We start from the raw sequence: 24,393 nt of genomic DNA, 5'->3' as shown, positions 1-24,393 counted from the left end.
AAAAATTATATTATCTATTTTAATACACTGTTGAGACTAAATCTAAATTTGGAAACTAGTCACCATAAAAAACAGTAAAGTCACGCTCAGATCCGGCGCTTTCAAAATGCATTCCATACTAATTTCGTCTTCTCTTCAAAATAAGACATGTTTGTACATCCATGATTTATATTTGTATATAAGAATATGATTAAAAATAAAAATAAATCATTATTTATCAACGCACCAACGAAATAGGTCGCAATCTTGACCTATATCGTTAAATTGATTATTTTTATTATGACACATTAAATTTATTTATGTATTTTCGTTTAATTTTAGATGACTCAATCATACACACACATCGAAAGATGCATCTTATTCTAATTGCATTTCTGAAGGAATCACCTCGACCTACATACAAATGTTTAATTCAATGGTCAATCAAATGGCTACCACCTGTAGACATAATCATATATGGAAGTGGCAATGTTCTGTCCATATACAGTAGAAAAAATACAGTATGTACGATAAAAAAAAATTAAAAAGAAGAATGTATATAATCATTTTGGCATAATAATTGCACTTTTTAATACGCGAGTGTACGACTCACATTCATGGTTATTTTGGTAGCACTAAAGTTTCACAAGAATACAGGTGATTCACAAAAAATTCTATTCATGTAAATACCCTCTCGTGTGTTTATTGGTTTATATATTTTACTAGAAAAATGTTATAATGTATTATACATAAATATTGGAAAACTCATATTTTGAGTTGTTATAGCAGTTATATCATATTTTGATTTGCACAGGATTTTTCACACAATCTAATAATTAATATGTGATTTACCAACTGAAATGTTGTGCACTCAAATTCAACCTGATCTCAGATATTATTAATTATTGTTTATTTGCTGAAACGTATTTGCACATTTACGTCTCACTGGAATGTTCCATCTATGTTTAGGTAGTTGAGTAAGCACAGAAGCCCCGTGACGACACAGGTCCAGCATTTTAAACACACGGACGTAGTCTATAATTATGTTAATATTATAACGTAATTTAAATACTGCGCTTATCAACCAACCAACCAAATACATTTTAACGAATGAAAATATTAATGTAATATTACTAAGCTGATAAAATAATCGACATAGTAGAATGCAATTGAGTTCTTAAATTATCTGATTCCAAATTTAGTACTACATCACATACTATCTAGAAACAAGGTTGGTATCGTTATTATGCTGTTGAGGAATCCGGATTCACCCATACTGTACAATGTTACGCGGTTGTAAAGGGATTAAACATACATATATGTGATTGAGGCAACGATTGTAGCTGGTATATTTAAAGTTCAAAATGATTTGATTCGCAGATTATATGCCCAAAGGAAATTTTTTCAATGTGACAAGCATAGTGAAGTATTTAAAATACCTTTAAATACATAAATATATACCGATTTATGCCAACAAAGAAGACACGTGATGGGAATATGATGAATGTAGCTGATTGTTTCTTATCATGATCGATGTTATCACGAACTGTCCGCGTTAACATGAATCAGAGGCAGTGTCATTAATTGGCCAGGTAGGAAGTAGTATCTCAAAGCTTGGATCGCCCGTTGGTGATAGCGTATCAACACGTGAGCGACGTATGTCAGCTGTCCAAGTGAGCAGAGTTGTCGTATATTCAGTAGTGACCGAATCAGCTGACTGAAGTCGGTCAACGAGAAGATAAATCTGTTGTCGACTTATATCAAGGCCACTAATGGTGAACCATGATATGTCACAATACAATGTCGAGTGTAGATCGCAGCTCAAGAATTGAGAGTGATAATTGTACTGGAAATTCGAACCCTTATATACCGTATTTTAGCTCATATTTTGGTTCTCAAGCAGGTGTAAGATTCAGAATTTACAAAAAACTAATAATATCGCTGCTTTTCTTTAGTGCATGTTGCGAGTGCGGTGGCCATTTTATACTACTACTGTGCGTTATTTTATTGTATACTTATAATGCAATTTTAAAAAATCATCATTAAAATTGTATTAATATCTTAAACATCGAAGTTAAAATTATTGAAATAAGGTCAGTACATCTTATATGTGATAGCCGGAATTTAATAGGGTCATTTTTTAAATATTATTAAAAGGTAACATACATAATGTTTTTGTCGCGAGCATGCTTGCAATGTTGTGCTATGATGCCGTTTTACGTGTCTCGGTTTATAACAAGCATGCGACAGAAAGAGACAGAAGTAGATATGCAGCCGAGTGCATTCGGGCGTTGGTCTTGTCCACTGAACGCGACCGCATTTATATTGAGCAAATGCAGCTAAAGTGCATGCGAATCGACATCTCCTTTGACTTATGTTCTCTTACTTTACGGTTCCTTTTGTGCATCCAAAGGAAACCGAGAGGCCCTCTAAGAATTTTCCCTTTCGACGAACATTTCACAACCGTTGCGATTTACCATGATGAAATAAATGCTCGCCGCAGAACCTGCTGAACGCAAATCATGAACGAGTACCAAGGCAACAGGAGATAGCGATGCGTTCAACCGATGGTGTTATATATGTAATTTTAAAATTTCCAACTACAACACTTCCAACACCTATGGACGCCGTAAACACGGGAATGAGTGTGCGTAAAAATAAACGGCCCCCAAGCACATATGTGTGCACAAATACGAACAGTGTCGATATTCTCGCGGTATATAACACAAGATTTGACCTAAAACCGGCTATTTGACTACGGTTAGGTCAACAAGCAAGTTCAAAGTTCTTACCTTTATTCAGCATGCCGGGTCGTCCATTGTGGCAGGTAAGTTTCGCTTTCGGTATGTTATAACTCATCATGAGTGTATTAGAGTCGGTGCCAAAAAAATGTGCAGTGAAATGGAAAAATCAAACAAGTGTTCATTTGTTTTTATTTATTTTATTATTTAAAAAATCGTGTACAAAAATTTTATTTTACAAAGAAATATATAAATAACATTTATATAAACAAATATATTGTACATGCAATGGAATGCTGATCTATCAATAAGTATGATTGTTTTGAACGAGATGTTTTATTGTTTATTTTTGTCTTAAACCTAATTTATTTATTTTATTCTAAGAATTTGCTTTGACGTCTTCTATCATGAAATTCGCTGGTAGATTGTTGAACAACTTTTGTAGAATTACAAGCATAATATCTTCTATGGTTCGTGACAAAATCGGTCGAAGTGATTCGGCTACTGGACGCCAGTTGGCGTTCAAATATGCATTTGTGCTGTCCTCTAAAAATAATAATTAAATCATGAATGAATTAAAAACTTGATAAAAAATGAACATGTAAACGAGTGGGGAATTTCCAGTAAATAAATATACAAGTTATGTATTCACGCTAAAAACTAAAATAATCTGTATTGTATTGTATATAAAAAATATTTAACACAAGCAAAAATAAAAAGTTTGTTAATTATATCTGCTCAAAACATAGGCATACTTTTATTTTATCTTGACTATCCCACACCTTCTCTTTATTTGTATGTGTATTTTTTTTAATGTTACACATTTCAAAGTTGCTTTAATCAACTTTAAGAATACAAAATATAATATATAGTCTTTTATTTAATTTAAAAATACGTTATTTAACGTATTTTTTAATTGAATTAAAGACTAAGTTTATTTACCATCCATTCATTAACGCAATAGTTGTAAAGATTAAAAAAATGCAATCGCTTATACGCTGAGAATACACATATCCCTCGATTTACGCGGTAGATTCGCGTAAATTCATACAAAAACGAAAGATAGGTTCCAGAAAATAAAAATCCGCGTAAATTGAGACTTCGAGTTCATATAAAATAGGGGGATAGGTTCCAGAATCTTTGTATATGTATATCTTTGTTTATTCTTTTTGAAGAAACACATCGATTTATGTAAACAAATATTTTGAAGAAAATAAATTGTTTTTTATTACATAATCATATTATTTTGTAAATTGGAAATGCTCTATATAAAATTTATTTATTTATTAATTGTAAATCATTCATTGCAACGTGACAAGCGTTAATCCAATGAGTTACAACTAGGTAAACAGAATTAGCAACGACTGACACAACAGATTTATATGAAAATCAGTGATTTTATTTATTATTAACTATTATTACAGTTTACATTCAATATATGCACGACCTAGCTCGATTTTATTTCAATTTTTCATCTGTGAGATTAGGAATATTCAGAAAAACTTCACCTGCGATGATCGATCAGAATTATAATTATATAATAATCACTACTTCTGATTTCTAAAAAAGTGAGTAGCACTAGGATCCATGTTGAATTCATACACATATATTTTAAGTATTAGTTACCGACTTATACCATTAGTGGGTATATAATAATACAATTTAATACAATATCCTACTCAAGACATAAGCACATTGCCATTTTATATTGACCACCAATATATTCCCTAATATGCATGTGTATTTTATCAAATACTATCCGTTCCAAAATTAGTTTAGTTAGAGTACGCTCGGGATAAGGATGCCGGTTTGTTATTGTGTGCGTGTAGCGATGTAGCGTGTACTTCGTTGTCTCGCTTTCTCTTTTAAGGACAGTCGCTGATTCGTCAACGCTGGTATTCGTCATTAAAATACAGTGTGGCACAGAAGTTCGATCTTCTCTAGTGATTTATTTAAAATAATTTTGTGTTGATATTGGTTTAACCCAGATATGCCCACTGTCCCATGGGTAGGTCACTAAACTCGTGCCACTGTTTTTTATTTATAAATGAAATTTTAAGAGAACAAAATTTCTTGGGCATATCTGGGTTAATTGATATCAAGGCTTCAAATATACACTGTAAGTTATTCGTTCTCTTACCCGTGGAATAAAATATTTTAATTATTTTTCCAATAATCCGTACGTTGTTGGTTTTTTTACACTATTCTCTGTAAGGCTTAAAAAAGTTATTATTCTTATCGTTGCGCCAATGATAATTTTTTAATTTATTCAATGTATTCTAATGATTTAATAGAGTCGTCGAGCCATTAAGCAATCTGCGAATAATTTCTTTCACCATTTTATATCTTTTTGCTTTTGAAGAATAGCTAAAGATTTCATTATTTTTTTGACTAGTGAAAGATTTTGAATTTTGCAAATATTTAATTTATGACATCAATGTCTGGTTTCTTCGATTATATACTATATTTTTAATTGTCCGTTGAAATTTCCAACTTAGATAAAATCTATGTATATTAAATAAACGTATATTTTCTTTTAAAATAAAAAAATTAAATATTCTGAGCGAAATTGTTTTGAGCCACACAGTTCACGCACACAATAACAAACCGGAATCCTTATCTCGAGCGTACTCTACACTCTAAGAACACGAGAAAAATATAAGCACCACTCCCCCCAAATTTAGTATTAGATAATTCTGAAATGTCGTTTTTTTAATAAAGAAAAAAATCACTTTTGAATGTTTATGATTATTTTAATGATTCAAAATATAATATTTGCTTCTATTTCTTCAGTTAAGACATCATCGTCTATCTTAGCTGGTCTCCATATATATGGGACTAAATATTACTAGAAAATTCATATGACATGTCATTCATATAAATTGTTCACTTAGTAAAAAATTTTTAAATATCGAAGTGTGGAGTCCAGATGTGCACCATACAGATATTATAAAATACGTACTCAGGTATCAACGGCCAAAGCATGACTGACTGTTAAAACTTAAATTAAAAAAAACGACATTCATTCCGGAATTATCTAGCACATTGATGAAAAAAAATAAGAGTACATATATAATTCGAAGTATTTTTTTGTAGTGTTATCTCCCGATAACAATGGCATACAAAGTTTGAATAAATAAACTCTCTTTGACATAGAAAAAGTATATATATTTGTCTATTCAATTTGAAGAACCGCCTTCTGTTATATGTAGGTAAATATAATTGAATTGATTTTATTGAACGAATCATAAAAAAATAAAATTATGAATATGTATTTCTAATTAGATAGTAGATGTATATGCTCGTACAACGTAGTGGTTTATTCATCAATATCAAGGTTAACGAGAAAATAATGTATTCATTGAAATAGTATTAATATATTATTAAAAAAAATTGTATGTGATAAAAAAGTGTTATCTATGTATATGTATAAAAAACAAATAAAAACAGAGGTGAACGTATTAATAGTTATGCACGTGTCACTAAGGTAAATATTAAGTACATTATTGTATAATATTTATTTAATTTTATCTAATCAATAGAAACGCATCAAAGTTTGTTGTTCGTGCATTGTATGTGTTCGTTCATGTTGCCACACGTACGTACCCAACGGAAAACGTAACGTTACTTGAACGTCTGTGTACCAGGGCAACATACTCATTGCAAACGATGTGCAATAGAAATTCTTGCTCGCGCTCTAGCGATAGTCGCTTGAATCGCTTCGTTCATATTCCCATTAATAGATGGCGCCATCGTCGAGGCTGAAACGTCGGCTTGCGATATAACCGATATTTACTCGAAAACTTCGAAAATAGGAATAATATTTTCGGACTCTTAGCGTATTGGCTGAGCTCCAACAAAAATATCCGACGCCTACTTCCCTCAGGATGAAAGACGTCATCAAATCTCGGCAAAACCATAATTATTTTCTTTTTAGTGTTTCCGTCGACAATTTGTCAGGCACGCCTGCGGGGCTGTATGGCATTGCGAATTTTTGAAACTATGGGGACCGCATGATCGCCAAGTCGGTATCTCGACGTCCGATTCGGTCCGATACTTTGAAAACAAAACATGTTGATGGCGCACGTTGCTTCTTAACAGGAGTTCATATCACGATAGGAGATAACCATCTCACCTAGAGATTTTATTCCGTCGAACAAGTTGTGCATCTTCAGCTTGAGGCCGCCAATATTGAACTTGACATGGGCGTCGGTGACGTTGAAAAATATGAATTTGTCTTTGGCATAAGTTTTGACGTCGCTTAAGATGTCTATGTCCAAATCAGCTGTAAAACAAACATGTCATTTTTAATTAATTATTGAGGAAATGTTAAATACAAAGTCATTTTAAAGTCATGGTTTCAATTCGTGTGTTGTTTATTAAAATACAAATGATAGCGTTTCTCAAACTATACAAATACAGATCAATGTATGTAGATATATTTTAAAATAAATATACAAAGCTAGTAAAAATAAAGGGTATTTTATTACTCGGGCTTGGTAACAGAGCTTACCAGATCTCAGTGACAACAACGTTGTGCTTCCAGTGTGATTAAAGTGGCCGTGTGAATTCTTAATCCTGCTATTTGCATGGTTCATTCAGTTCAATAATGATGATATGAACATTTAAACATTTGAAAATGGTGTTGTGAATTTAAAGAAAACGGAAGGTTATCCGTTGTCACTGATGAACTTTGTATAATAGGTGAGATTAAATAAATAAAGGTAATATAAAATAAATATTGTCATACTAACCTTTGTTTATTTATTCTACGAATATTCATCGTATTTATTAAATATATAAATAAATATATTTTTAAGAAATATACATATTGCAGAGGTCCCTATGATGCGAATATCCTCAGAAGACCACCCTCAATCAAAAACTCAGTATATACAGAATGAGTTATTATTATACGAAAACTGCGTAGTTTTAATCATATCAACATGAAACATGTTTTAAAAATGTACTAGGTTCGTTAGCTAGCTTTTAGCGGCTATTCAATACAAAATTCGTAACATTGTAAAAAAAATCTAGAGAAAAAAATAAGGAAGTTCTAAATAAAAATTAAAAAAATAGTTTTTTTAACAGACATTATGTTTCGAAATGGTGGCTATTATTTTTTTTGCCATTTATGTGGGAAATAATTTCCGTAGTTTTAATCATATAGACATGTTATAAAAATAGTTCTATCCTCAGTAGACACTGCTTCAAAACCACCCTTAGTCAAAAATTTAATATATTCGTACATATATATGAAATTTAAAGTTTTTTTATTATACAAAAACTGCGTAGTTTTAGTCATATCGACATGAAACTTGTTTTAAATATTTGCCATATAATAATCTCGACTAAGTTCGTTAGTCAGACTGGTCCGCTAAATTGTTTCAAAATGGCAGCTATTAAAAAAATAAAGGTAGTACGCTTAAAAGAAATTTAAAGAAATAGAAATTTAAATAAAATATAAATTTAAAAAAGTATTATTTTAAAATGGCTGTATAAAAAAAATAAAAAATATTACCACCAAAATTTAAAGAGGTTAAAAACGTTTTATAATATTAATTAAAAATGAGAAACTAATTTTTTTTTTTTCGATCATAGATTGAATGGCATATAACGGTTTTTTTAAAGCAATAACTTCCGTAGCTTTAATTAAATTTAAAAAATATTATAAATAGCTGTATTAGATAGCCAACATGGTCTTATTTTAAAATAGCGGATATTCGAAAATTCTGTTTAAAAAAATCTTAGAATAAGACGTATAGAGGTCAAAAATTGTCTATCATAAATATTGAAAAAAAAAACTTTTTTTACACACCGATATTCAAAAATTTACCTAATTCTTGCAGCCTTTTTATACGGCAATTGTCATGATGCTTTCTGCATCATGACGTTAATGACTCAGAAATGAAAGGCTATCCATTCTCAAGAAAACAATATTTTTATATGCGTTTAACATTCAAACAATAACAATTGCAATCTTCGTGCCGAAAAAAAAGCAAGCATCTATTATAAACTCGTTTTCAGGCTCACCAAATGCACTGGCTCTCAGTTGACTTCATTAAAAAACAAAAAAAAGGTGTGTGTTAAAAGTCAATCTAAAAATATTTAAATTTTTTTAATATCATGCATTTTGAGAAACAAATCAAGTTTTGCTGCGCACTGGATTAAGATCATGCATGTGTGCATTCTGACCATGTCGGTTTAGCATGTAAATAATATTTATTTATTTCTAAGTAAATATTGGTTTTGAGTGTGTGTTTGTGTGAATCGCGGAACCTTTAAAGAGTTATGAAAAAACTATAACTGTATATGAGTTTAACCTAAAGTACTTTAAAACCATATTTTTAATTTTAAACTTGATAAAAATAATACCGTCGGCAAAACTTATAGGAATTAGTTACGTTTCTATAAATGAAAATGTGTATATAAAATATATTTTATGTATATTTTTTAATGTACCCAAAAACGATTCTATATAAACGCCATTTTGAAATAAATATAAATTTCTCGCTGAGCGGCTACAACACGTAATTTGAGTAAAATAACTGTTTAATAGAACATATTCGCAGCAAATTTTTACAGACATTTTATTATATTAAAATAACGGTTCTTTAAAAAAATATAAAATTTAATTAATTATTAATATTTTTATAATAGAAATTTATCATAAAATTTTTTTTTATTTAATTTAGCTATTAATATCTAGTACCGTAGCTGAAACTTTTCTTTATTCATTAACCATAGAAAATATATTACATTTTTAATACAAAATTTACTAATTAATATTCATACATTTTATATAAAAACATATAAACGCAAAACTAAAACGGAACAAAAATATATTAAAAAAATTGGTAAATAAAATTAACCAAGCTTGAAACCATTTATATATACGATATAAACGGATCTGGGTGTTTATTATATTATTAATCTTAAAATAAATATTTATAATGATGCTTTTATGTAGTATAGTTTATGGTTTTAGTCTAGTGATGTTGTAATAAGTGGTAATAATAAACTTTGAATCTTTTTGGCTGGCCCAGTTTATGATTAATATTTATATTATTAATTGTAAACAAAAAAAATGTTGTTTTATGAATAGTTTGAGAAGCGTTGATACATCTCGGTCAATTCCCTACTGTATGTAGTACTGTAAATGTTGTTGGTACGATTCACAAACGCGGAAACATACATTTTAGTACGTGGCTTTACCTGGGTTATATGTTGGTGAGGAGGTTTTTTCGTTGTTAGAAAAGTAAAGCTCACGTTCATGACATTCCTAGCGCCATGCCATTCTTTCCCATACCGGAGGAATATGCATTTGGCGTCTATCGTACGAGGAGAACAGAATACTAAGAGCGTCATACACGAACCCATCTCACTATCACTGTACATGCGCATGTACACAGTTATTCACTCATTCGGATCGCTGCTTTCGTCATGGATAACGCGATGTGTTATAAAATGGTCTATAAAAACACACTCACCTGCTTCAAACCAGCACAGACCCTTTCCGACGAGGGGCAATAATAGAATTCTTCCATTCAAGACATAAGTTCCTTCAATCCTTAATTTAGGGATGGCTATTCTCGTGAAAAAGTCGTAAGTTTTGTCATGAACCCTAAAAAGTAGAATATTATGATAATAAAGTAAAAAAAATTGAATGAATAAAAACTGTATCTTTAAACGTAAATAGATTATTCTTATTTAAATACATTGGTCCCTTTTATAATTTACATTTCAATAAAAAACAGCTTAAACTGTATTTATACAATTTTGATTTCAATAAAGAATAATTAGTATTGTAGTGATTTTTTTTATTTTAACCATCTACTTAAGGTAGTGATAAAATTGCGTAAGCATACGAGCATTCATTGTAAACTAATTAATTACATATTTTCCGGTGGTCCTTTTTTATATGTATTGTTAAAGAAGACTATTCTCATTTTAGATTTAATATGAATCAGTGTACCAATTAATGAATATGTTTAGCCTAATTAGGCAAAATCAGTTGATTATTTTATTTTTAATCTTCTATTTAAATACTTTTTTCTCATTATTAAATATTTTTCAGTACTAAATATTTTTTATTTTTTTTTAATTTGTTGCAAAAAAGGCATAAGCCAAATACGTTACAAAATTATAATATACACGAAAGGTTCAGAAGGTGCAAGGCTCATAGGCATTAGACTCTGCAAGAGTCGCAAAATTGAAAAAAAAAATTTGCTGGCATCGACATGAATTTACATTGTTAATAAATTATATTTTTAACCAATTTTTAATGATGATAATAAATATTTTATGTATAAATATTTCGTTTTTTAAAACTTAAAGCTCTCATTCTCTTCGATAAACTCATAATACATTTAAAGATTTAATATATTATATTGATACATATACTTTTAGATTCAATAAAAATCAACCAATTATATGAAATGAATCGATATAAATATGATTGTTATATTTTAAAGGGTTGTTATAAATACTAGGAAATACAAAAAAAATATGACAATCACATATTTGTATGAACTACATTTCATCGATTATAAGACGCATGTTTTTTTCTATTATTGGTGTTACTGAATTTGGGGTGAGTCATACTATCGCTTTAGAAAATTCCGAGTACTATTTTAAAATGCTTAAGTCATTCTATGACTTTTCACTATCGTGTATTATAATCTTTTTTGTATTATTATTATCATCGGTAATTAAACTATTTGATGTATCGCTTCTTATAATCGATAAAATGTATTACAATAGATTGTTCATACATACTTCTTCCCATAAAACGTTATTATATTATTTCATTGCGATATTTATTATATCACTTACTCACTGACAGTAACTAGAGTTTTACCGAAACCGGTAACTGTTACATTGTCCAGAGCTGCGTTCACGTTGACTGGTCCGTCGCCTTGCAAAATTCTGATTTTTTGTATTTTCAACGGATCCAATGGAGCTATGCCAATCTCCGGCAAACCTTATTAATTTCAAAAGCAATATTAAACCATGATGTTTTATTCTAAATCACCCAAATATCACTCACCATCTTTCAATTTGTCGAAAATCCCTTGAACTGCAATTCTCGAGCAGTCTGAGAAACGTGGATCTTTCTTGGAGCAAGTTTTAATAAAGTTGGCTGAAATATTTTTTATTTAGAATGATTTATTACATAGAATGTGTTTTTAAGGATTACATTAATTTAGTATCCAACTTACGTTTTTGTTCGTAGTATGCATAAATCACTCCTGGCATAGCGAACGTAAGTATCAACAGAGCTTTAAAATACATCTTAAATTTGTGTTTTTAACTACGAAATTAACTATTATAAATCAGTCTGAACTTGTTTAATCGTTATATCGGGCACTTTTTTTTGCAACTAGGTTTTTAAACTTTTACATGTCCGTTTGGGCGGAACGGGGAGCGCGCTTTTCTTGTTCTTGTCGGTGGACTAACTCTAATGAATTGTTAAACTACACTAAAAACGAGTTTCAGGCTTTACTCGCGAAGACACAACACTAGTGATGTGGGACGTGGTGTGTGGAATTATTGTTTATTACGTAATTTTGCAATGCAACTGCTAAGGTAGTTGCATACAACAAGGAGAGAGAGTTAACAGTCGAACAAACTCGTCCACATATAGTGAAATTCGCGAATTTTCATATGAAAATCCTAAAAAATACTTTCTCAACATATGCTATATTTAAACATCACAAAAGAAAAAATAAACTTGAACTTTATTGGCCCGTAAACATTTTGCATTTATGGATCGTTAAATTTTAACAGTGGATAAACAGTCTTCAGCTAGCACAGATTTATTCAGCCAAGTTCACACGTATATATTGGATCTATAGCAACATAAATCATGTCATGTTGTTTCAAAATTAAAATATCTTAACTTTGACTTGGCAGGAATGTTTCATTAGAGTGATTGCATTTACGTCACTCTATTTGCAGTGCGCTTGGTTCCTATTTTTTCGAAGCACAAAACCTGTATATAACTGCCAGTAGATTTAATTTAAATATTTATATTAAAGTACTACAAAAATGCTAATATGCATATTTTTTTAATGCATTATTATAATATCTACACAAGGAACTTACATTTCTTATGCAAACAACTTACGAGAAGGTTAATTATAATCTCGATTTGATCTTTAGCTAATTAAAAAAAATATTTTCCGCCTCGTTTCATACGCTTCTATCCAATAAGAGATTAAATTCACTCCTTTTATAATATGGCAATTGCATGCAATGGCAACTTTCTCCTACGATTGCAATAAAATGCACTGATACTCATGTAAAATAAACCGTATTTACGTTGTAAAAATGACTAGCATAGCCCATAACTAGGAGTACACGTGTATAACTAGTTACAGTACCTACTCAATTATTTTTTTATGTGATAGGTATATTGTGTTATTAAAAATATTATCATAAGAATGAGTATTCTAAACTAGTTTTTTTATCACTAGAGCGAGTCTTAATTTTAGAACGTTAATAAAATAACTTATAAACATGTTCTAGAATAGTAATTCGCAATCAGTGGCACACTACAAGAAAAATACTAAAAAAATGTAATGAATATATTTATTTATAAAATCAATATATCAATATATTTGATACTTGCGCTTGATTCAATGAACACAAAAGTTTCATATTCGTCATGATATTGGACATGTTGAAGTTTTAGATGAAACTAAAAATACTAAAAACTAACTGTTTTTTAAATATATTTAATTAATTAAGGTTCATATACAAAATTAAAAATAATATATTTGTAGTATAATGTAAAAAAGTGATTGAAATAAAGATAATAAATATAATAATAATTTTATGGATAACGATAATAAATTATTTTAAAATTTTATCTCTGCATTCACTGCATTGATTTTTAAATTTATACGATGAACGATTAGATAAGTATAGCTTAAATAATAGCTAGATTATAGATAACTGATGAAGGTATAATATTCATAATGATTTGTAGAAGCAATATTCTCATTTTTAATAATTATTTTTATATGTTTTAAAAAAAAGTAAAAACTATGGATTTTTTAATGCACACAAAAAAATACTACGTATTTTATTTTGTTATGTAGAAAAGATGGAGTATCAAAAAGCCTGTATTATAAAACTGGTTTAACAGTAGCAAGATAATAATGTTTATTAATTTTTTTATCCATCCATATAGTATAGATAATTATGTTATTCATTGAAAAATATTTTGATGTAATATCGTTAATTTTTTTTACCAATTTCTTCATTTTATTTATTATATATTTATTTATTTTTATAAACGAACACAGGTTAGAATAAATTAAACGAAAAATATAAAATATAAAAATATTTATTTTTAATAAAAATATTGACATTTGAAAAATATTTATTGATGTGTGTTTAACATTAATCATTATGTTATAACACAATTCAGTGTAAATTTTAATACTGAGCATATACAAACTATATTTATGTGTGTATTTGTTGAAGAATGTTTAATAATATAATGTAATATAGAAAAAAAAACAATCAGGAAATTACTGACGAATGCAATACAAAACATGTATTTATTGTTCTGTTTAAAAGTAAAGTGGATGCTAAGTGTTTATTTGTGAAGACAAATGTGTTTTTAAGTAAAAGTCAATGTAATGTGTTTCTTGTATTGTATGGTATATGTTTGACTATGTGTGCAAGTGTAAGTGTATTTAGGCCGAAAAAATAAAAAAGAGTAAATCACAGCGAAAGTTTTTTATTCAATAATTCTGTAAGTGTTAATAGAAATATATGCATGTATAAATGTTACAATGGATATCATTGACAAGGACGCCGATGTAGCATTAGATTTTGTGGGTGTAAATTTGTATTCGTATATTAATATAAGCTTAGTTAAATCTAATTAAAACTATAATTGAATGGATTAGTATATTTATACAATATAATAATTAAAAAAAATAATTTAGAAATTAAATTAAAAAGTCTTAGGAGAGTTACATAAAAATGGAAATCGAAATGTTTTTCTCTATGAGAAAATTACATATGACGGGTATTGCCAAAACCACCATGTCCAGATTGGGTGGCACCCTTGTTGAAGCCCATTTGCAAGTTGACCTGTCCTTCTGAAGCTCTGAGCTGATCTTCGGTGAAGGTTCTTTCGTTCTTATCGGCCATCTTGGGTCCCATGCCGGGTCCGGTGTACTCTGGATGCTTTTGAGTCTAAAAAATACGATTAGAGCATTTAAAACACGATTATTCTGTAGTTCAGATATTATAATATAATCCTATTACAATTCTTGCAAGAGAATATAGGCAGAGAGTGACTTGAGGTACGTTTCTGCGTTCGAACAAATCGGCAGTCTGAAAAATCTCTTCTTCTGGCACTCCATATTTCTTAATGGCAGCTTGGAATCTGTTAAAGTTTTATTTTTAAATAAAAATTATCTTTCAAAGTAAGACTAAAATAAATATTAATACGACCTTTGAACGTTTTCCATCAACTGGAAGTTAGTTCCTTTCTCTTGGATTTTTTTAATTGATCCTGGAGCAATTTTATTGATCAGCTTGCAAAGCACAATTCCATCGCGCAAAATATCTTCATACTGTCCTTTTGGAGGACTTTCTCCCAGGACATTGTACACCCATGCGAGTACTTCAGCTTCTTGGTCTTTGTTACGAGCCTGAATTTAAAAAAATTAAGCTTGATTAATGCCCACACTTCCAAAAATATCCACCATTCGTTAGCAGATGCTGCGCGCTCGTTCCTCTCTATAACAGAAGAGGGGAAACCCAAGAAAATAAATCTCCCGCATACAAGTGTTGATTTTTGCTAAGGTGCATACATCTAAACGTGAATATTATCTCACATCTAGAAATAACTACAAAGTGTACGGTATCACTGCCAAAAACTATGCCCGATATAAGCGGAGAATGATCATAGATCCACGTCAATGGATCGGATGTTGTAAACAGCTGGATCGCTCTATGACTTTATAGAAAAGCACAACATTAAACATATTTATATCGCTCGGATATAAACATGATCTGGTTTACATCCGCCATAATGAAATGTTGTGTATTTATACATCGTTTGGACCTTGCCCAATTTCTAATCGAGTAATAGTATACACCACGTAAACTTACTGTTGTATTGGCAAATTTTACCGCCCCTTCAAGATCTACTGACGTCAATCAGCTTTTTTGACTAATGAACTGTTTTAAATATACACCATTGCTTTATTAGTGCCATTGATGGTTCAAATATAGAACTAATCTCTACAATAAATTTGTTTTAATATTGGCTTCCCTGGGCTAAACAATCAATTTTAAAGTTCTTTAATCAATCAATGAAAAAAATAACAATATGCACACTTCTTAATTATATTTTGTTTTAATACTGATAAAGTTTTGGATTATTGTTGTTAACAATTTATTTGTATAAAATCTAAAGCTAGTTTAGCTTAAATAACTTTTTGAATCACTATTCACTATTTTTTATTTCTCACTCAAGCAAAATATGGAGAGGTTTTGTATTCATTAAAATTTTATTTTAGTTATAAAACAATATAGTAATATTTTTTTTTTAATATTATTTCATCAGTTTTTATTCATCTTTAATATATTAATGTTTATATATATTATTTAATACGTGTTAATTAGAATTTATACATCATATTAAATAAATGTAATATATTAATAACTAATTATTTGTTGTATCCCTTTTTTTAAAAGCATATATGTAAATTAAAATCATTGTATCCTTATTTTTTTAATCAAGATATGTGAATTTAAATTTGCACTATATAAAAATTAAAACAAATTTATTTTAATACTTATTCATCTAATTTTTACTTTGTTATTATAAGTAAAATTAATGGGATTAATATTAATTACAATAATACACATGTTATTAATCTCACATTATTAAATTATAATATTTAACACTTGTTATATTTTTTTGAAATGTTAATCTATTTTAATTATTTATATTGTTATTATGATTATTAAAGCTCGTTTTTATTATAATTATAATAATTACAACTTGTTGCAAAAGATAACAAACGTACCGGCATCTTTGCTTATAGTTTGTTTTGAATCCGAGAAAATCTCGAACCAATTCACTTGGAGTCTTTAGCCGAACTGTCGTCGGGATTCTGGCGTTGAGCTTTTTGCTATCCCGTTGGATGAAAACTTGGTAGGAGGGATGCTGGTTTAGGAGTATTTTCACGCAGTTATGTCAGATTCTGACACGTTCTTCCGTGACCTCAAACTACATCTGCGATTCAACGTTTCAACATACAATAAATTTTCATAGCACCCACTTATTTTTTTACAATAATTTTTAAGTCAACGATCCGAAATGTTGTTTTAATTTCCGTGTATACATATTATATATTAACTTATTTTTTATCTTATGATTTAAATATAAGCAGTCGAAATACCCTAGCCGTAACGCGTCATTAATATGAAATATTCCAAAATCTTTCTGGAAGTCTTCATCACTAGGAATTTATCATACGATTTCACCTCGACCCACTTGCATTCCAACGCATATATTAAATAGTATTCTACAAGTTTATATAATTTACGCTATATTTAAGTGATGAACATTTAAAATTAAACGTATACATAATCATCTCTCTTGTTTTGCCCTTTGATGTTAGGGTCGATCATATCACCTCCGAGGCAGATTTTCAAGTTGCAAAATTTCAATTTGATATTGTAGCTGTTTCATTGTTGATATGGGAGCAACAAGTACATCTTTGTTAAATTTTATTTATGGTTGTTTGTGAGGGTTTATGTTTTGATTATTTTTTTAATTTAATTTAGCTTGTCTTAAGATTTCTATGGTAAGCATAGAATATTGATTTTTGTCGCCTTTTTTATTCATCGTTATATTTTTTAATTTTGTATTTTAATTGCTTTTCAATTATTTCTTACTGTCTATTTTTATTTTTGCGGATTTTTAAAGCGTGGTATACTAATGCTAAATTTTCATTAAAAAAATATATGATCATGTTTTTGTATACATATCTTACGTCTGATTAATTCGTTTCGTTCTTTTAGTGTTTTTAAAATAATTTATTTGTAAATTTAAAAATATGCTTAATCAATAATGTATGTGGCATTTTAATGGATGACCTTCTTTCATATTTATGGTAGCTGAAGAATAGCACTTAAGATACATTTATGCGACTTATTAGCAATAAATTGATCCAAGTTTTATTCCAAGAGGTTTTTACATAATTAAAAGAACTATGTGAAGCTATAAGCAAATGAAATTCTAACAGGATAGAGTCTCGACTATGTGATAGATGTACTAAAACATCTCAGTTGTAGCAATTTTTGTCTAGTTTCTATAAAAATGTGTTGTATTGTATTATTACGTCGGAACGCAATGCCTTTTTTATGGTCAAATCTGTCTTTTTCCTGAAAATATTTCTTTTATTCTGGTAATTTGTAAGCAGTTATTAGTGGAATTAATAGTTGAGTTTCGTGGCAGCAACTTAAGTAGTATACAACGCCTACAAAATTTTGTAACTTGCTTCTTTGAGTGCCATCTAACCTGTGACCAATAACTTTATTGATCAACACTATTGTACTGTATCAAATGTTCATCGCCAGTGATAAGCTGTTTGAGAAAGACTCGCTTTTATTACGTTTAAGCAACTCAGCACAATGATTTTTTATCGCTCAATTGATGCGGCATCCATCAAGTATCGAACTTTTTGACCACCCCAATTTTTCGCAAGTATCTCAAAGCAGTAATTTTATTAAAATTGCTTTATTGTTAGTTTTTAAATACAAAATAATATTTTCGTGTTTGAGGTGGATAACGAATGAAAAAAAAATATTTTTTGTGACCAAATTGTAACAACGGATGACGAATAAACAATGTTGCAATCTATAAAAAAATTCTGACTCTTTTAATGTTAGGTTTCTTTCTATTTTTTCCGGAATCTCTTAGATATGGGGAAAATATGATATGCAGTTCTTACTTTTATTTAGACGTTATACATATACTAAGTTGTATTTACTAGTTCAGCGTAATTAAAGTCAAGATTGTCCTTTGTACATTTATTAGGCGGTCTGAAAAAATAGCATCGAACCTGAACCTGACATTTAGCTTAGCCTCCATGTTTAGCCTTAACCGTCATACTTCTAGCTTGGTCTAAACAACTAACTTATGGCAAATCTACATAAGTAATCTTACATTTCTATTTCATTATTTCTTTCTACGTCAAGTGAAACCATTTTATTATAAAGCTTCTTTCATAGTCTTCAGTTTTATGATTTGTTATCTTTGTCAGTTTCTCCGTTGTGTGAAATCGAAGCTTTCATTGAATTTAATTTGTTTCGTTTCTTTAAAAAAATCTGATTTTTTATTCCCTTTAAAATATTAGCACAATATTTTTAAAGATAAGATTATTTTAATCTATACCTCCTATAATCTTGGCAAAACTTATTATATTAAACATAGCTAATCTTTAAATGTTTTAATTTTTAGTATTGAATCTATATAATTTATATTAAATATTTTCGATAAAATTCTATTTTCATAATTTTATCTTCTTATCATTCCAATCGTTGACGCACATTCTACAAATTATTCTGAAACCTTTGTGCTATTGTTTAATCTGTTTCATAAAGCAAATATCTTTACAAAATAATTAAAATATGGTATTATAATATCAGCGTTAAATTTTTTTTTACTTTAAGTTATTTAAATTATATAATTATCTACAACTATTGCATATTATCATTATTATTCAACATACATTTTTAACTTAAAATCATACATTTAGTATACGCAAATTCTAATAATATATCCGCGTGAATGAATCAAGAGACAACAATGAGTTAATTTAAGAATGTATTTGTTAATTAATTTATTTGCGATGACATTAGTTTTATTTTTGCAGGATTTTATTTTCGTGTTTGTAGTCGACGGATGTTGTAAATATTCGATTTCGTATATTGTGGCGTATCATTTTAATACCGTGAATAAATATTACGGCTTTCAGGCACGAAGCCAAGAAAAATCTATAAAAATACTCCAAATGGACGAGGAGATTTTGGATTTTGTACATAATTCGATTCACGTCCGCAGAAGTTCCAGTATACTTAACTGAATAGATTTATTCCATTCTTTCTGATGACGTTGAAATATACCATACGTGTGTTTACATTCTCGGAAGATAGGAAGAGAGCTATTTTTACAAAATAATATAGAAACTATCACAATAACATACTTTATATGTATCAACATTATTAGTTATACAAAATACTAATTAATAAGATTGATGGTTATTTTTTATAAGTTTAACTGTATGTCTCTTCAGTTAATTTTACCGCGACGTTATCAATGTTGAAATCTGAAAATTTGGCATACATATTTAAAAATCGTTTAACATCATAATTTTGTAACGGATTCTTTGGCAAACGGATGTAATTAGTTTATTTTTTTTGGACATAAATAAACTGTACGAATCGACTGAAAGCTCATAGTATATTAAGTTGACATTGATTGCATAATTTTAGACCAAATGCTGTTTATAATATATACATTTGCTTTGGCTTCAATGAAAGAAAACGTGGGCGCTTGGGAAAACCCGCGTGGGCCCATCAGACCAATGAAGTTGACGTGACTGCCTAAGATTTATTGGTTCACAATGGTCAGTGCAGTAATCCCTCTAGTCCTTGACACAAATACGAATATTTGTTTTGGAAAATCTCGACTCCAATTCCTATAAGTCACATAATCGGGTTAACGGTTTTCATGCTGCATTTAGTCGGGCCGCAGAAAAGTCTTACGTAATCCACATATTTTGTGTTTCGCCACCATCTGTTTTATTTATCATTTTATTATTATATTCAGACATAAATATAATTGAATCTTAAGTAATAAGTATTGCTACTACCAAGTAAAAAAATAAGTGGGGTATTAATGTACCAATGAGATTAATGTGTTAAAAACGAACATTAATATAACCTATAAGATAAATATTACTACTGCTGTGAGTCAAAAATATTTTTTAAACGATTAGTCGCAGAGTTCTTTTAGAAGCATTTTTGAATGTTTTCAAAACATGAACATTCCGAATGACTTCAAGACAAACAATACTATTCAAAGAATGAAATACAATGCTTGAAAATTGGCGAAAGATTATTCTAGGAAATTAAATATAAAATCATAAATGATCGACGTTAAAAATAAAACGTTATTTTGTTAAATGTGTATATTTTACTTTTTCATTATGGCGAAAATAATCAAAAGCAATATTTTAGCCATTATATAATTATACCATTTTCTCACGATTCTTTTAATTGGTTACACTAATTGTTTTTTAGTATTGAAATATAAATAATATATTACTTTATAACCGTTAATAACTCAACGAAAAAGTAACCTAATCGGCATTTTGAAATTTTAAATCTGACCATCATGACCTTTTCTTACATAAAAAGTCACAAATTACATCAATCGATCTTAATAGATTTATTAATTACAATAATTGTTATACCGACGTAGACATAAAATATTAAACAAGCTCCTTGTAGTTACCGCTGAAAACATATTTGTGCTAGACGCGCTCGTTGAGAAGCTGAATAGCTTGAATCTATAATTTACGAATAATATAATTTAAATCTTTATGCAAATAAAGACTTTTCGGGTTTTTAAACCGAAGGGGTGTGACTTCGCAGCCAAAATAGACTGGCAAGTTAGTTATTTCCTTTTAATAATATTTTAATGATCTCAGAGTTAAAGGTGCAGCTGGTTGGACTTTCCACAACTTAAATTCTAATATTCGATTACTGAATATATTTTCCGGTTTTTATAATTTCATATTTGTGGTGAAATATTTTTGTGTTTTTAACAAAAAAAGGCTTTGTACAGTATTTCAAGAACGTAGATAGTCATTTTTCTCCTGAGTACCGCTGCTATATCTACAGTTGTGCCCTTTTTGCAACATTTATCTTCTTATTTTTACATATACAGTAATGATCGCAAACAGAATAATGAAAATGAAAACGCTTTATAATTTGTTAAAAGGAAAGTAATATCGGACATACCATACAATACATACTGACAACAAAGCCCATATCAACAGCATCCGAATGAGTCTTTTCAGCAGCAAGAATAGTTATAATTAAATTTCCTACCTATTTAAAGTTTTATTAGTTTTATACTAAAAAATGAATACTCTTAGTATTTTTTACTATAACATAAAAATATGTATGTATAAATTTGTATTTTTTTATTGAAACTGTATTTCTCGTTTTTTGTATAATTTTATGAATATTAGAATATTTTATCGTTAACTATTTGCTATATTGAAAATAACGAATATTTATTAACTTTGTATATGTTAAGTAATTAAGAATACGACATATCTAAGTACGAATGCTAGTTTAGTTGTAATATTAAAAGTATTTCTTTACTTTTACACAGTTTGAGAAACCGAAACTTCGATTTTGTTAATAATAAAGATTTTTCTACGAGTTTCTTAATATGTATAATGAATAAATATACATAATAACCTTTTGACTTTAAAAATATTTTTCAAAATAATTGTATTACATATTACAGTAGCTTGTCACGAGGTCAATGGTTCAAATTATGATACTGAAGACAGATAGATATTATATAATTCTATATAAAAATTGTTGTCGCTATTAAAATTAATTTGTGTTGATATTTCACGGCTAATTAATAAGTAGAGATAATCATTCGTTCATCGTGGAACTTTTCGTCTCATATCAATCCTTATCTAGAAAAATATAGCTGCGAAGTAAGCGAAACGATTTAAAATAAATTAAAAATAACAAGCAAAAGTCTTTATGCTAAAAGTTTGGCTAGTGATATATATGTGATGATATTTTTTTTATTTTGTAGTGTTCTGGTAAGAGGGAGCCTGAACAAGAAGCTGAAGCACAGCAATGGATTGAGACAGTCATCGGTGAGCGCTTTCCATCTGGTTGCTTATACGAAGATGCCTTGAGGGATGGCATTATACTCTGCAAACTAATGAACAGACTGCAACCTGGCATTATAACAAGAATCAACGTTAGCGGTGGAGACTACAAAATGATGGATAATCTCAGCCAGTAAATACGCTCGTAGCTTAATAGTAATATAATTATAACATAACGTTCCTCATTATGATTGAGTGATTTAATGTTATTTAGATTTCAAAAAGCGTGTATTAAATATGGGCTAGCTGACGTGGACCTCTTCCAAACAACTGATTTATGGGACAAGAAAAACATTTCATTAGTTACAACAACAATTTTTGCTATTGGAAGAACTGTAAGTTTAAAACGTCTTTTATATTTCTGTATCATTATTGCTTCATGATTATACTTAATTATATTTCAAGGCTTATAAACATCGTGAATGGCGTGGTCCATGGTTGGGTCCAAGGCCATCTGAAGAAAATAAAAGAGATTTCACTGAAGATCAGCTCCGTGCTGGGGAAGGAGTCATCGGATTGCAGGCTGGAACCAATAAAATGGCAACTCAAGCAGGACAAAACTTTGGTGCATCGAGAAAAATTATTCTTGGAAAATAGTTCTTCAATGTCGGAATTATTGTATCATTTGATAAGAATTTAACTGATTTTTATATATAACTTCAAAATTTCATTAAAAATTCAGAAATTATTTTTCCCTGTTGATTTAATAAGTATTATCTAAATTCGCATAAATGGTTAAATTACTTTAGTAATATTTGTAATAAAAATAATTCATTAGGTCTACATGCCATTATTTATTTTAAATCAAGAAATATTATTTTAAAAGTATATGTTTTTACTAATAAATTATTGATTTTTATTAAGAAATACTATATTTAGTATTTTGAAACATAAGCGTTATGAATGAAATAATGTTCGAAAGTAATAAATTATAATCTGTAAAATAAATCATAAATATTGCAATAGCTTTTTATTTTTAAGATTAAATTACAAATCACGATTTAATAATAAATGTAAATTATTGACAAAGTTGATTTTCATTAGAGTATATAATACTTGTATGATTACATAATAATATATATAAAAATAAAAATAACTAAATAATCTTTAAAATTATTTTCATTGTGTAATAAACTAGTGATCGGCAATAATATTAAAAAATATTCTAATTATTTAGTGTACACACAACCGCCAAATTCACCCCCAATCGTTACAATGCTTACACAAACATGCACGACGTAATACTACATGAGACCACAATAATGTGCATTCCTTTAAGAAGAAAACGACAATTCGAGTTACCACGCAAATTAATTATTATTGATGAATGAAAAAATTACTATACGATTGCCGTTATCGGGGTAAGTAAGTTGCCGCCCTCTGTCATACTGAAATAATATTTTTGCAGGGACTTTTATAACTTTATGACTCACTAGGAAGTCACTCGAAAATACTACCAATAAATATATTTTTTGCCAAAAACAAAAAGACAAAGTAAATTCTCCCGTTATTTTTTTGCTATTTTATAAATTATTAAAAAATCATGTTTCAGGATAATTTTTCGTTTTTTAAGATTTCCCAAGGGTGACCAAATTATTACGTAGCCGATAATTACGCACACGAAAATTCCACACAGTTAAAATTCTTGAAAAAGTGATTTTAATTCAGAGCTGCTATGTATTTTTCTCTATTTTTAGGTA

General features: G+C 29.0%; 3 protein-coding genes across 3 annotated transcripts; 1 reads left to right on the top strand and 2 right to left on the bottom strand.

Annotated features, from left to right (window-relative positions):
* The first annotated feature begins 2,645 nt into the window (after positions 1 to 2,645).
* LOC148227426 (muscle-specific protein 20-like) lies at positions 2,646 to 23,653 on the top strand. The gene is made up of 4 exons (XM_088202560.1): positions 2,646 to 2,806; positions 22,615 to 22,826; positions 22,908 to 23,028; positions 23,099 to 23,653. Exons 1-4 carry the CDS (start codon positions 2,783 to 2,785, stop codon positions 23,288 to 23,290), a joined length of 549 nt encoding a protein of 182 aa, XP_088058686.1. The 5' UTR covers positions 2,646 to 2,782; the 3' UTR covers positions 23,291 to 23,653.
* Positions 2,905 to 12,364, bottom strand: LOC148227428 (circadian clock-controlled protein daywake-like). The gene is made up of 6 exons (XM_088202558.1): positions 11,942 to 12,364; positions 11,770 to 11,862; positions 11,556 to 11,703; positions 10,211 to 10,344; positions 6,856 to 7,005; positions 2,905 to 3,266 (listed from the first exon to the last, which is right to left on the bottom strand). The coding sequence occupies exons 1-6, from the start codon at positions 12,012 to 12,014 to the stop codon at positions 3,100 to 3,102; spliced, it is 765 nt and encodes a 254-aa protein (XP_088058684.1). The 5' UTR covers positions 12,015 to 12,364; the 3' UTR covers positions 2,905 to 3,099.
* Positions 14,457 to 16,994, bottom strand: LOC148227427 (myophilin). The gene is made up of 4 exons (XM_088201608.1): positions 16,784 to 16,994; positions 15,198 to 15,397; positions 15,009 to 15,129; positions 14,457 to 14,936 (listed from the first exon to the last, which is right to left on the bottom strand). Exons 1-4 carry the CDS (start codon positions 16,787 to 16,789, stop codon positions 14,754 to 14,756), a joined length of 510 nt encoding a protein of 169 aa, XP_088057734.1. The 5' UTR covers positions 16,790 to 16,994; the 3' UTR covers positions 14,457 to 14,753.
* Positions 23,654 to 24,393: the final 740 nt, after the last annotated feature.

This window comes from Plectrocnemia conspersa, unplaced genomic scaffold (assembly GCF_051122295.1).
Source record: "Plectrocnemia conspersa isolate PC_06_02 unplaced genomic scaffold, ASM5112229v1 ptg000013l, whole genome shotgun sequence".
Classification (NCBI taxonomy): domain Eukaryota; kingdom Metazoa; phylum Arthropoda; class Insecta; order Trichoptera; family Polycentropodidae; genus Plectrocnemia; species Plectrocnemia conspersa.
This window is presented reverse-complemented; position numbering and strand designations above follow the sequence as displayed.

Coding starts and splice junctions, on each gene's coding strand:
- LOC148227426 (XM_088202560.1), top strand. CDS start 2,783: ATGCCGGGTCGTCCATTGTGGCAG. Junction 2,807..22,614: donor CGGGTCGTCCATTGTGGCAG/GTAAGTTTCGCT, acceptor TTTATTTTGTAG/TGTTCTGGTAAGAGGGAGCC. Junction 23,029..23,098: donor TTTTTGCTATTGGAAGAACT/GTAAGTTTAAAA, acceptor TTATATTTCAAG/GCTTATAAACATCGTGAATG.
- LOC148227428 (XM_088202558.1), bottom strand. CDS start 12,014: ATGTATTTTAAAGCTCTGTTGATACTTACGTTCGCTATGCCAGGAGTG. Junction 11,863..11,941: donor TGCATACTACGAACAAAAAC/GTAAGTTGGATA, acceptor AAAATATTTCAG/CCAACTTTATTAAAACTTGC. Junction 7,006..10,210: donor TCTGTGCTGGTTTGAAGCAG/GTGAGTGTGTTT, acceptor TTTGTTTTACAG/CTGATTTGGACATAGACATC.
- LOC148227427 (XM_088201608.1), bottom strand. Junction 15,130..15,197: donor TTGATGGAAAACGTTCAAAG/GTCGTATTAATA, acceptor AAACTTTAACAG/ATTCCAAGCTGCCATTAAGA. Junction 14,937..15,008: donor TATATTCTCTTGCAAGAATT/GTAATAGGATTA, acceptor CGTATTTTTTAG/ACTCAAAAGCATCCAGAGTA.